This window comes from Sardina pilchardus, chromosome 8 (genome assembly GCF_963854185.1).
Source record: "Sardina pilchardus chromosome 8, fSarPil1.1, whole genome shotgun sequence".
NCBI lineage: Eukaryota > Metazoa > Chordata > Actinopteri > Clupeiformes > Clupeidae > Sardina > Sardina pilchardus.
In genome coordinates, this window is record NC_085001.1 from 12,572,281 (window position 1) to 12,586,394 (window position 14,114).

Here is a 14,114-nt window from a genome sequence, read left to right on the forward strand (position 1 = left end):
GACACTTATATATGAAAAGACTTTGATTTGAATTACGGAGCGACAGCTTTGTCTTTATATATATATGTGCCACTGAGGATGGAGTAACTTAAGTGTGTGTGTGTGTGTGAGTTTGAGAGAGAGTGTGTGCGTGTTTGAGTTTAGGTCATGTCTGCTTCTAACGCTGTTCCCACCTCTGTGGCATTGCAGGGCGTGTTGGACCGCTTCTCTCAAATCCAGCCCAAACTCATCTTCTCGGTACCGGCTGTCAGATACAACAGCAAAGTGCACGACCACATGGACAAACTCATCAGTGTGGTCAAAGGTACAGCACCGCATAGACATACACGAATGACCAGTCCTCATCACAGCGACAGTAGAAGGCTACAGCTTGGGTTGTATACTGTATTGGGCTTTATTGAATCTGAAATATGTGTGTGTGTTTCAGGGCTCCCAGATTTGGAGAAGGTTGTCATTATTCCCTATGTCTACTCCAGACAAGAAATCGATTTGTCCAAAGTCCCAAACAGGTGAGTGGTGTATACACTATGTGCACATTTGCCTGTCTGTGTCTGTTTCTGTTGGTGGAGTATGATGTGGGTGAGGTGTATTTGGCGTCTGTATCTGACTTCCAACCCTCTCTCTCTCTCCCTCTTTCTCCCTCTTTCTCCCTCTTCCACCCCCCCTCTCTCTCTCCCTCTCTCCCTCTTCCACCCCCCTCTCTCTCTCTCACTCTCCCTCTCTCCCTCTCTCTCTCCATCCCCTCCCCCCTCCCCTCCCCAGTGTGTTCCTGGAGGATTTCCTGGCTACAGGGATGGAGGGAGACCATCCGCCCCAGCTGGAGTTTGAGCAGCTGCCCTTCTCTCACCCCCTGTTCATCATGTACTCCTCTGGGACCACTGGCGCCCCCAAGTGTATGGTGCACTCCGCAGGGGTAAGAACCACTGTCTGCCCCCCCCCACCTCCCAGCCAGCCCCAATCCCCAACGCCCGTTCTCAGCCACTGCCTGATTAAAAACTCCCCCACTCGACGCCGCTCCCTCGGATAGTTTCCCTTCCGTCATCTAATCTGACAAGACGTCAGTCAATCAATCAATCAAACCGTGTTGAAAATTACAGTCACGTCATTTGTCTTCTAGCTATTTTTTTGAATCGATTTTTTTCTTTTGGAGGAGAGAAAAGATGAGTGACAAGTCATCGATCCAATGCTTTCTCCTAATGCGTAGACATGGTCTAGTTTATTCCCCGGCTCATTTGTGGTGTGAACGGTGGTGCATGGGTGATGATCAATCGATGCACATGTTTGAGGCGTAAGTATTGGAGCTGTGTGATGTGGTGTAGTAGGGAGACTCCCTTGTTCTTACTTCCTACTGGTGTTCGCTAGCCTGGGTATTCCCATGCTGCCTTGCGCGCGATTTGATTCACGCTGCTAAGGCAGCCTGGAAACTACCGCCCTCATTTTTGCCTCAGATAGGGGACCGATCACAGAACAGGGGGGAAAGCACGGCGATAGATGATAGACATCCGTGGCGCCCAATAAATGGATCTGGGCATTTGTTCAGATACGAGAAAATGAACGCTTGGTTCCCAGACCCCGTCTCATTGAGAGGTGGTAGGCGCTAGGCAGGCTAGGTGTTAGCTGGATCAGGAGAGCTCCCCTGGGCACTGAGCTTATCAGGAAGATGGCACTGGAGATGCAGAGCTGAGGGAAGATGCATCTCTCTAGATACACACAGACACACACCCCTTCAGGGATGTGCATGGGACCACTCACACACACAGATATATGTGTGTACGCACACACACACACACACACACACAGGGCTCAGAAAGTAGAACCATGTATTTCTTCCATCCTTTCTCTAATAGCCCCATTCCTCTGCCAAGTAGAGTTAATTAGTGAAGTCATCTGCACTGTGGACAGGCAGATCCAATCTACGGTAGGACTTTTACTCTCTGAATCCAGAGTGCTAGATCAAACAGAGTGGCGACACCCCCCATGGACTTCCGTAGGAAAAAATGGCAGCACTTTTTCCAGGATACTTCCGTGTCACGGGAGTTTTGGAACTGTTAACAACCAATCTCTTAGTCAGTAGTTTTTTCCACCTCTGAGATGTGTCCGTGCCATTTCGACTGCATCGATCCACACGCAGGGTGTCTACCATCCTCGTCCACCAGGTGGCACTCTGAGACAGTGGACAGAGCCGGCTCCCCCTGCCAGAGCCCACATGCTGCACCTCCCTTTCATCTCAGACACATGCAGAATTCCAGGTCTAACTTATGAGAGGCTCTGCCGTCTTTTTAACCACCCTCCCTCCCTCCGCCCCGCACACATACACACATTCCTTTCATTTCCAAAGGAGCTCGCACCAGGCGGCTGAACGAACAAAAGCCTGCGCGCGGGAGAGAATTGTAACATCTTGCCCTTGTTTGTGTGTTTGTTCGCCCTGACATCCCCGAGTTGCACATGCCCCACAAACGGCTCCGCGGCTTTGTGTTGGTAGAGACAGGAACGGGAGCAGGGGCAGGAGCAGGAGCAGGGGCAGGGGCAGGGGCAGGGGCAGGGGCAGGAGCAGGAGCAGGGGCAGGGGCAGGAGCAGGAGCAGGAGCAGGAGCAGGAGCAGGAGCAGGAGCAGGAGCAGGAGCAGGAGCAGGAGCAGGAGCAGGAGCAGGAGCAGGGGCGAGATGGTTGGAGGGAGGTGCGCTGTGCTTCTTGGGTTTTGGGAGTGGGGTGGGGGAGGAGGTTGTTTTGCGGCTGCTTCTCTAAACAGACATCCTGGATGTCACCTGCTCTCCTACACACCCTCTCTTTCTCCTCCCCCTCTCTCTCTCCCTTTCGCTTTCTTTCTTTCTCTCTCTCTCTCTCTCTCTCACTCCTTCTTTCTCTCTCTGTCCTTCTGCTGGAGGGATAATTAGATACTTGTGAACATGTGTGGAGGAGCAGCCATTCAGACCTGGGCCCGTTCCCGCTCCTTCGCTCCTTCGCTCGCTCGCGCCCGCCAGTCAGCGCTAGCAATTAAAGCTAACGCCTAGCACCTTGTTAGGCTCATTTTAAAGAGGCGCCCGACTGTCAGCCTGAAGAGGGCTGCTGCTGCTGCTGCGGCTGCTGAGCGAAGAAAAGGAGCAGAGAGAGAGAGAGAGAGAGAGAGAGAGAAAAGGGAGGTGTATACCATGATGACATTTATTTTTTCCTCCCTTTTTCTTCTTCTTTTTCTTCCTCTCCGTTCAATGGGAGGCAGCTGACTTCCTCTCGGCGGTGGCGTTCGTGGCGTAATTACCCCCCCGCGGCGAGGCGAGGCGAGAGAGAGAGGCCTCGGCGCATCCGTGTCATTCACGAGGCAGATTAATACGGGGTGCTCGCCACGCACTTAACCCGCACCCGCCCCCCCATCCCCCCCCCCCCCCAACGCCATGCAGGGTTGTTTATGCACTCGCGTCAACCTTCAAAGACTACCCGGCGAGGCGAGGCACTAGAGGGCCATGTTAAAGAGATGTGATGGTGTGGAGATAAGGGCCTGCCCCATTTGTGCTCTTCCTGGGGAGATGAATGAAAAGGTTTTGGGGGGGGGGGGGGGTGTTTGTGTCATAGCTTCTTTTGGGTATCTTCTGTGTCTGTTAGGTCACGAGCACGAATGTTGACCAGTAACACAATGGGACACTGATGACCCTGTTATTAACTTGAGTAGACATGCTGTTTCCTCTTTTGATGATTTCTCTCTCTCTCTCTCTCTCTCTCTCTCTCTCTGATGTAGGGGACCCTCATTCAACACTTGAAGGAGCACATGCTCCATGGCAACATGACCAGCAGTGACGTCATCATTTACTACACTACGGTATGCCAGCCGTCATTCCTCAGCAGGGGTCTCAGTCTCTCACACACTTTCTCCCTCACACACACACACTCTCACTCTCTCTTTCCCTCCCTTCTCTCTATCTCCCTCTCTCTCTGTCTCTGCCTCTCTCTCTCTCTCTCTCTCTCTCTCTCTCTCTCTCTGTCTCTCCCCCACCTCTCCCGTTAACTATAATTTTCTCTGTCACACTGAGGCTGAGTGTCGGTGCTCAGAGAGGCGACCCCTCAGCCAGCCAATTATTTTTGGCACCCAGGGATGTTATTTTAAAAGCAGACACCCACCATAGAATTGTGTGTGTGTGTGTGTGTGTGTGTGTGTGCGTGCGCTTGTGTTGTTGAAACGCATTTGACTGTTTGTGTTGCCCTGCTAAATATAATCTCCCCCTATAGTGCGCGCCTTGCGAACGGTCAGCGTTTGAAAAGGTCGTTTCAAAAGAAGTCAAAGCGTCCCGAGACAGACAGTCTGTGGAAATGACAGAGTGAGGAGGAGGCTGTCATCTTCAGCATCTCCCACTGAGCAGCGAGCAACGGGCTGGCCTCCATATTCATGCTACTTAGCCAGAGCTATTCTGTATTTACGTAATGAGGCCATAGCACATTGCCAGTGTAGGCTCAGTTATAGTGCATTGTAGGCTCAACACAAGAGTGCTTAGTATGTGTAGTAAATGCAATTAGCCATATTATAAGTAACTAGGAAAGCACTCCGAGAGCGCAGACCTCCACTTCTTCCTTGGGTCCTTTCAGACCTTTCCTGAAACTTTGATCGAAATCCATCCATAACTTTTTGAGTTATCTTGCTAACAAACAAACAAACAAACAAACAAACAAACAAACATACAAACATACAAACAAACTCTGATGAAAACATAACCTCCTTGGCGGAGGTAATGACCACAATAAACTTAAAGGGAGTTCAAATTCTGTATGAATGAATGAGATGATTTCTTTTAAAAAGATGTTTTCACGCCCTGACCGTTGGATAGGCGCACTATAGGGGGAATTATATTTATCAGAGCAACAGGAATGTGCGTCTCTCCTTCTCCTCACAAGATGGCAGTTGGTATATTTCTGATGGTGAGTGGGAAGTGGTTGACCATGAGCAGGATGTGGGGGTGCCTGAGGTGTGTTCTAACCTGAAGTGTGTGTTTTGTGTCCTCGCAGACGGGCTGGATGATGTGGAACTGGCTGGTGTCGTCGCTGGCCGTGGGGGCGTCGGTGGTGCTGTACGACGGCTCGCCTCTGGTGCCCACCGCCAACGTACTCTGGGACCTGGTGGACGAGCTCGGGTAAGAGGACAGGGGCCGGACGCTGGGGGGCAGGGTTTTTTTTTTTTTTTTAAGTATATTTTTGGGGGCTTTTATGCCTTTATTCAGATAGGATAGTAGAGAGAGACAGGAGGTGAGTGGGAGAGAGAGTTGGGGTGGGATCCGGAAAGGACCACGGGGCGGGAATCAAACCCGGGTGGCTGGCGTGCGGTGCAGGTGCCACGGCTGGGGCCAGGACCAGCAGTATTTTAATGGCCTCTGCTGTGTGGCTTTCCTGTTTCAGTCTGTGCTGGTTTCCTTCAAGCTGCATTTTTTACTCACCTCTTACCAAAGAGCTGTATCAAAGATCCTTCATTACCATCCGCTTTAACCCTCTCTGGCTGTACTGGTGGTGTTACCATGGTGTTGTTATCTGTGATGCGGGGGACGGGGTCTGGAGAGGAGGAAGCCCTGTGTACCAGCTGGACTGAGAGGGCACTGGAGGGGACACATGACCGTGGGGAGCCAGGGGAGGCGATGGTAGGGGTGGGGGGGGGGGGGGGGGTGGGAAGCCAGAGGAGGGGATGGTAGGTGGAGGGGGGGTGGGGAGCAAGAGGAGGTGATGGTAGGGGGGAGTGGGGGTGGGAAGCCAGAGGAGGCGATGGTAGGTGGAGGGGGGATGGGGAGCTAGAGGAGGTGATGGTAGGGGGAGTGGGGGTGGGAAGCCAGAGGAGGCGATGGTAGGTGGTAGGTGGCAGGTAGGGGGGGTTGGTGCTCTGGATGAGTTGATCAGAGTGGAGGAGGGTGACAGGGGGAGGACAGGAAGTCACTGGCCAGTCACCAGGGGTGCTCCGCAAGACGTCATTAAGGCCTCGTTTGCATGAGGTGCCACTGCCCCTTACGATACCATCAGCCGTGACATTTATGTGAGTGACAGCGGCGTTGACAAGTCCGAGTGTGTGTGTGTGTGTGTGTGTGTGTGTGTTTAAAAGAAACACACAGCTCTTTGATCATTATGTAGTCCCTTTATGACCTGGGGTCCCACATTTGTGTTGGATTGATCTGTCCCTTCGAGAAGAGGAGATTGCCTCAGGATGCTGCTGTGAGCTGGGTTTAGAGAGCCACCTGAGTTCACACACAGGGACAGGCTTGTGTTCCTCCTCTCACACGGCACAGTCTTATTGTGTGCGTGTGTGTGTGTGTGTGTGTGTGTGGCTGAGTGTCTTCAGCTTATTTGCATGTGCGTTTGTGTGTGTGTGTGTGTATGTGTGTGTGTGCACCTAGGTTGCACAGTGTGTGTACATTCTCCACAGCCCCAGATGATAAAAAAAAAACCCCTCTGCATTCTTCATTCCCATTGTGTTCCCCTGTGCCGTTTCCTTTAAAGGGGATAAAATAGACAGACATTGTTGTAGCCCCCTCAGAAGGCAACACAAAGGAACACACACACACACACACACACACACACACACACACGCACACACATGCGCGCACACACACACACACACTCACAGAGGAGAAGAGAGGCCCCCTCTCTGCACATAAATATATCTCGACACCCCACAGAAACTGGTTTAAACTGGTGCATCAGCCTCCCCTCCCCTCCTGCTGCCAGCCTCACCTGTAATGTGTATTATACCGGAACTCAGCGGCTCCACCTCCACCACCACCACCACCACCACCACCACCACCACAGCCCTCGCCCGCTGCCACCACACACCGCACACGGTCCACTCCGCAGTGGGCACACTGCACACCGCACACCGCACGCGCTCACAAGCTCGCCCTGATAAAAAAAATAGCCTGCTGTTAGATCTCGCTTCTACTTCTTTATTTACAGAGACTTTTTTTATACGCCTGATCGACAGTCGGCTTGGCAGGTTATAACCCCCCTCCACACACACACACACACACACACACACACACACACACACACACACACCACTCACATACCTTGCCAGTCCTGTAGTTTGAATGAAATGTTCTGCCTTCGTGACAGGTGTCATAGAGGACGGCGTTGCCACAGTTACGTCAACAGTTGTCATTAGGTGGGCTTAGCTCTCAAGAGGCTGGCCTGTAACGGATAGGGCTTGATGGGGTTTGCTGTGTGTGTGTGTGTGTGTGTGTGTGTGTGTGTGTGTGTGTGTGTGTGTGTTGAGTTATACCTGGTTGTGTAGGTGTATCTTCTCTCTCTGGTCCTGTGTTCTAGAGGCTCTTGGTTGTATTTGACCGTAGGACCAGATAGTCGGCACAGCCAGTTGTACATGTTCTACCCTTTGGGCTGCTAATGCTCAATGCAGAATATGCACAAAGATTGTAGTGCAATCAGCCCTATCATGCTAAAGGTAAAGGAAGTTCTTTCAGTCGACCCCCACAAAGCTCCTTGTGGGCCAGATGGGTAAATGGAAAGCTCCTAAGCAAATGTGCGACCCATACTGGGTCTTGTCTTGTGGAGGATTCCACTCTCTAGAGCCCCGCACATGGGTGCCCGCATGAGAGCGGTGCCCTCTGTTTTCGGCGTTTGATTTGATTAGATTCCATACCACCCCGCACACCACCGCTGATCCCTGTCGCTATGTAGATTACGATTCAGTCCTATTTTTATCAGAGGCGCTCAATAAAATCCATTGTGTATCGAGTGCTTGTCAGTAAAAAGTGCACCTATGTAGTTAGTCCGTGACCAAGAAGGCAACTCGGGTCTATCACCACTCCACCCGCCCCTTTCACTCATCATTCCAGCCATGACAATCATCATTCCAGCCATGACAGTCCTGGACAAAAAACATAACAAAATACCCCCCTACAACCTCATTGCTACTGCTAAAGCTTATTTTATCGTAGGTACTTTGTGTGTTCTATTTTTCACTGTGTTGCCGAATTGCCAAAAGACAGTGTTCTGTTCTATGTACATTTAATGGACTATAACGTTTTCTTATCTTATCTTAGTATTGGGTCAGAGACGCATGACGTTATCAAAGCGATTCACTGCTTGTGCTGCGCGGCAGTACGGCTGTCCGACCATGCTGAACCGGGGACGGCTTGGAATCGTTTCAGAACAAACTGCCCTTCGGTGGATACGCCCGAGTAACATTAACTCTCTTTGCTCGGAACGATTTGGCTCAGGAGCGGAAAAACAGCCCCTCACGACTTCTTAGTTGTGCTTAAACTTGTATTGACTAATTTAGCATTTTACACTGAGGACAATATGCCGTCTGGGAGGCAGATCACGGCCCATTGACATGCGCAGCTTCTGGGGTGGGCGACAAGAAAAAAAGAAAAAAGAGTGCAGCAAAAAGTGGCACTATGAATAAACCATCGGCTGGCGACCACTGTGCCAGCGTGTTTAATCACACAGACACGGGCCCTGGTCGCGGCGTTCCCGTCGGAGTCGGCCGCCGCAGCCCCGTCGCGATGAGCGGTGTTAAATCTGAAAACGTGGTCGATATTTAATCGAGCTTCTCTTGTAGTCGACATGCAGATGGAACAGAGGGAGTAGGGGGAGCGCGGGGGGGGGGGGTGTGTGGTTGAGGTGCTGGGGGGTGGGGTGGTGGTGGTGGTGGTTACGGTGGCGATGGCGGTGGTGGTGGTGTTGTGGATGTCTTGTCCACGGTCCATCAGGTCTCTATTGTTTCCTCAGGAGATGAGTCGGTGTTGGGGGAATTAAGCGCTGTGTTTCCCCCGCACACACTCTGCGTCGAGGTGGTGTGAGCGGAGTGCCAACGTGCCACCTGTCAGTTCTTCTGCTGCAGTGTGTGCGCGTGCGTGTGTGTGTGTGTGTGTGTGTGTGTGTGTGTTGGAGAGAGAGAGAGAGAGGGAGACACACTCACACGCTTGCTCACTTGCACTTTCCTTTTCACACCGTTGCCGTGCTCCCCCCTTCTTCTAAAAGGCAGAGAAACTTCAGCAAACGATGGTGATGGCCCTTTACGAACTTGTCATAGTTTTGTGCTCCGTGAGTGCAGAGAACCTGGCAGCTTCTGTCCTGTCAGAGAACCAGAACTCAGATCTTTGTCCTCTTCTAACTTTGAAGTATATATCCACCTGTATAGAATAGATCTAAAGTGCTCATTAAAAAATCATTTCCATTGTATATTCTCTATGGTAAGTGAAGGCTTTACGGAGGTTATGAAAACCATGCTAGGGCTGGCCCTGCAAAGATGTCAAGCTAAGAATGTAAACCATGTCACAGGGTTCCACCATCTTGTCTTGATGGACTAATATATATAGAGACAGCAAGACTCCTCAGAGAGAGACCTCAAACAGATAAGCAACAGACACAGAATGGATGTCTGTCCAAATGGAATCGTATCTTAGATCTAACATGGCCAGATTATTGAAAAGATGTTCTGAGATGCAGCAGGAAGTGAGTGATAGGCACTATATTGCTTTTATACCGGTCTGATGTACTGGATCACAGGTTTGTGTGAATCTTTAAAGATGTATTTGGGTAGCTAGATTAATGAGTCGCATTTTTAGGTAACAAAGGCACGGGCTGTAGAAACAGGCTTTTTTCCCCCCAAAGAAACTGCTCTGCTGTCTTTCTCATCAAATTTCCCTTATTGATCAGTTCTGTTCATTATATTCAATAGTCCTTGATGCATGCTACAGTAATGCTGAATGTCTTCCACTTCACCTCATGGTGGACCTGTGCCTTGATAGGCTGAATCAAACATAAAAATAAGCAGGAAACATAGCAGGGCAAAATGAGGAAACAGCGCTCTTGTTTCATAACAAATAGATTTGGTTGAATAAGACTTACAGAATGGATCCCCGAAACGTATTGATAAGTTAGTCAAATTTTCGATTCCTACACACCAGCAGTGACAAGTTGTACACACTCCCAGTTGGCTGCCTTCACGACTTACCTCCAGGAACGACAAACAAATGACTTTTATACAACCAGCCCAGCCGTCGCTTTGCTGCGCTGGAAGCTTTATTGAATTGTATGAATTTATTAGTGGAGAAATGATCCTGGGAAATGGGCCGCTGAGCGGGAGCGAGAGTGGGAGAAGGGGATGGATTATCGGAGGCAAAGAGGATTTTTTTCGACGCGGCGAAGTTTGTTTTCGCCGCACGCTGTTGCCATTCCGACTTAGTTTAATAAACAGCATGGAGGTCTCGCAGGCGAAGGCTGAGGGCTGGGAATCACAACGATTATTTTTCACTTGTAAGGTCGGGGGGAATGCCTCTACTCTTCACTACCGTGCCGCCTAAAGTCATTGGTTGACATAGTTGTGTGAGCACAGCACTTGCCCTCTTGATATTTGCGTCACGCTGAATTCCGCTGGACAGGAGAAGGAGCCAAATGCTGTTTTACGTTGTGACCTTTCCTAAGCCAGAATTTAAGACTGTGATTGAAATTGAAATTCAGTTGTGTTCTTCTGGATTTATTTTTCTTTTGCTGGTCTATCATAAAAGATTTGTAATGATGTTTAAGACTATATGTCTACTGTTAGCCTTAAAGCACTCTCCAAGGCAGGTAAACATCACGTTGCGGTGCTCTTTCAAATATGTAGGGTGCTGAATGAGAAGTGTTCCTGTGCCTGTAAATCCTTGCTTCAAAGGACCAAATCAGAAAGAGTTTTGCAGTTTTCGAAAAAGAGACGTCAGGGGATGTTCAGCTACCTGGATATGTCCCCCCCCCCCCTTTGGCCCCCCTCCCACCCCACCCTCTCGTCTGTGGTACATTGGGCAAATCATGTTCTATTCTCTCATAAGATTGAGGTCCTACTGACAAATGCATGTTGCCCTGGAAATGAACCTGAACACACTTCCCATGGGGCTGTGCAGCAGCCGAACCACAAAGCGTCAGGCTCTGTCGTCGGCACCTCTGATTGTGCTCAACCTTGTGGCGATGTTGCGCTTACTTCAGCCTGTTTTTTGCTCTCTTTTTGTTTGGTATTTCATGGATTTAAAACAGTGGGTGTCCTGTCACCATCGCTGTTGCTTTTTTGGTAATTGCTCGTCACCACCAGACATTTAGAATTCTCCTTCAACCAGACCAAAAACACCTAGACCGCATTGTTAAGAGAAATATCTCCTATGGATTCCAGGAAGTATATTTCATGTTGGTTCCTGGGAAGTGTCTTCGCAGATACATTTCAATGAGGTCCCACATTTTATCTTCAGATTTTGAATTGAATGTCCCAAAGCAAGGTGGTGTTTTTTTTTTTTTTTTTTAAATCTCTCTCTCTCTCACACACACACAAAACTCTTTCTTTGTCTTTCTCTGTGCATGTGTGTGTGTGTGTCTCTCTCTCTCTCTCTCTCTCTCTCTCTCTGTGCGTGTGTGTGTGTGTGTGTGTGTGTGTGTGTGTGTGTGTGTGTCTCTGTGTCTGTAAATACATCTGTGTGTGTGTGTGTGTGTGTGTGTGCGTGCGTGTGTGCGTATGTATGTGTGTGTTTGAGAAGAGTTGGAAAGCCATAATTGCTACAAGATGCCATTTTGCCTCTTGGGCAGATGACTTGAGCCTGCAAGGTTCTCATCAATGGTCTGTTAATTGAAAACATGGATACACATTTGCTATAATGTCTTACTTAGATCAATAAATGCTGTTGTTAAGAAATGACCAAACAATCGAAGCTGTTAGCTAACTTCCATCAGAGCTATCACCTATAAAAGTGAAAGTGGTTGTAAACCTTTTCCAGGAAGTCATGTACTCACTCTGAAAATATTTACCACAGTTCTATAAAAGATTGCATTGCTTTAGTTGGCTGTTTATTGATAGATTGATAGTTTAATGGCCACACGACTAATGCCAGTGGAATGCGGTTTCATTACAGTGTATTAAAGTCTGCAGCACAATTTCTACATGGACAACAATAGACATTACACATATTAGACTTAGTAGTTAATACACTTGCTAAACAGTAGAGACATTCAATAAACCACAAAAGGAGGTGAATGGTATACAGTATATGGTAAAAGTGCATGAGAAGAGACCTAGATCTGTAATCATCTGGAAAATCATCTTGATCTGAAAAAACATCCTATAATGATGGGACATTTTGACTAGCCGGGAGAGAATATCGAGTTGGCTTTTTCCCCCCCCTTTCTTTTTTTTCATTAACCACCCGATGCCAGTGCTTTCCAAGTAATATTTTGTTGTTGTGCGCTAAACTGGACTACGCATGGTTTGCACAGATACAATAAGAGGAGTTTATGTGGAGATCTATCATCACTGCAGCGCTACTGCCATTAAAACTTTTCATGCTAATTAGATCAGGCCATTTACATAATTACATATTCTTTGAATGAGGCGTACAATGCTAGATGACCTAAAGCGAAAATCGTTTTTAATGGTTTATAAGAACAGTTAATGATGCTCACATCAATAAGTCATGAACTTCCCTGTTTGTATCGTTCAAGGGCTAAAAAGTAATGCACAATCAATATGTGGTTAAGGATACCCTTGGTGGCTTTCCAACACATTGTAGTAAGTTTCTGTTGGGATCTTTACTTGATACCATGATACAGAAACGCAGGGCAACAATTCCAAATGTACAGACCTTTATAAGGTTTGGAAATGAAGCAGAATTTACCCTCCTTAATATGAGAAGTTGAGAAGTTTAAATGTATCTGCACATGGAAATGAGTCTGATTCACTTACGTTATTCAAGAATTGCCATCTTAAACCTTGACATATGTTCTCCTTATCCCACCAGGATCACGATATTCGGGACAGGAGCGAAGTGGCTGGCGGTTTTGGAGGAGCGCAACTTGAAGCCAGGTGAGCACCCTCACACACACACACACACACACACACACACACACACTCAGACTAACCACAATTCCAGCCACCTCTTTAAACACAGCTCACTTTGCTCGCTGATGGAGAGGAGAGGTCCCCTGCTCCGCCGCCACCTTTAATCGTCCCTCACCACCTGGTCCGCTCGCCTCCCGCCTCTATTCAGAGAGGCGCCACCTCTGCCGCCTCATTAATTTGGAGCTCGCCTGTGCCACCCTTCGTTAAGGGCATGAGTGGGCGCAAGTGGCTCGCCGCTCAGCCTCCGAGCACACGAGCGGAGCGCGGGACTCCCGAAGAGTGCGTCAGCGCACCGGTGATTGTTGGGCCGCGCTCGCCCATTTCAATGCTTCGGTTAAACTTAATCATACGCTGTTTTTTTGGAATATTATTCTGCCCTTTTCTTCCAACACGTACGTGTGGACACCCCCCCTGAGGAATAACAGTGGCATTTGACTTGCTAAGCAGGAGAGGACGGGTGGAGGGGGTGAGGGTAGGGGGTGGAGGCTGCTGTTTAGGAGAGGAGGGTTTTTTTTGGGGGGGGGGGGGCGGTAGTGAAGAGAGAGGTGATTACATTTATTGAGAGTGGAGGACATGTCATAGACGCACTGTGTATTTCCTGTTCCACGTTTTACCAAAAGTGAAGTGCTTTTCCACAGTGTCACTTCGCCCAAAAAATGACTGCCAGTTTTTCTAAATGGGTGCACACCTGCTGAAAGAAAAGGCGGGATTGTAGTCCTCTGCCTCCACATGCAGAGTACTCCAAACCTGTATTTCCCCCTCTCCACCCCCCTCCTGCATGCCCTTAAGTGGCGGCCATTTTGTCCAGCATTATGTGTTCTAAGTGTGGCGTAATTGATACAGCGCTGTGATGACGGGAAGCAGCCTCTCTGGCAGCGGCACCCTCTTGTCTCATCCCCACCAAGGAGAGAGGGAGAGAGAAAGAGAGAGAGAGAAGAGGAGGGAGGGATGAGAGAGAGAGAGAGAGAGAGAGAGAGAGAGAGGGAGAGAGAGAGATAGGGAGAGGGAGGGAGGGAGGGAGGGAGGGAGAGAGAGAGAGAGATAGGGAGAGGGAGGGGAGAGAGAGAGAGAGGGCCTGTCTCATCCCCACCGAGAGAGAGGGGGGAGAGAGAGGAGGAGAGAGAGAGAGAGAGGGGGAGAGAGGGGGGGAGAGAGAGGGAGGGAGAGAGGGGAGCACTCAGGCACAGAGAGCCCACCACCCCCCCTGTGGAGTGAGCAGCGGGGCTCCTGAGATGCCTCCCGCGCATCAAACCAGCCAGCCGTGCAAAGAGTACTT

At 49.4% G+C, this 14,114-nt stretch overlaps 1 protein-coding gene across 1 annotated transcript in view; it reads left to right on the forward strand.

Moving 5' to 3' along the window:
• The window catches only part of aacs (acetoacetyl-CoA synthetase), a 38,744-nt gene that overhangs the window by 12,624 nt on the left and 12,006 nt on the right, over positions 1 to 14,114 (forward strand). Inside the window, exons 6-11 of the mRNA XM_062542754.1 lie at positions 190 to 304; positions 428 to 509; positions 763 to 913; positions 3,731 to 3,811; positions 4,990 to 5,114; positions 12,738 to 12,802. Of these exons, the coding sequence (XP_062398738.1) occupies positions 190 to 304; positions 428 to 509; positions 763 to 913; positions 3,731 to 3,811; positions 4,990 to 5,114; positions 12,738 to 12,802 (619 nt within the window). The remainder of the gene's footprint in view (positions 1 to 189; positions 305 to 427; positions 510 to 762; positions 914 to 3,730; positions 3,812 to 4,989; positions 5,115 to 12,737; positions 12,803 to 14,114) is intronic.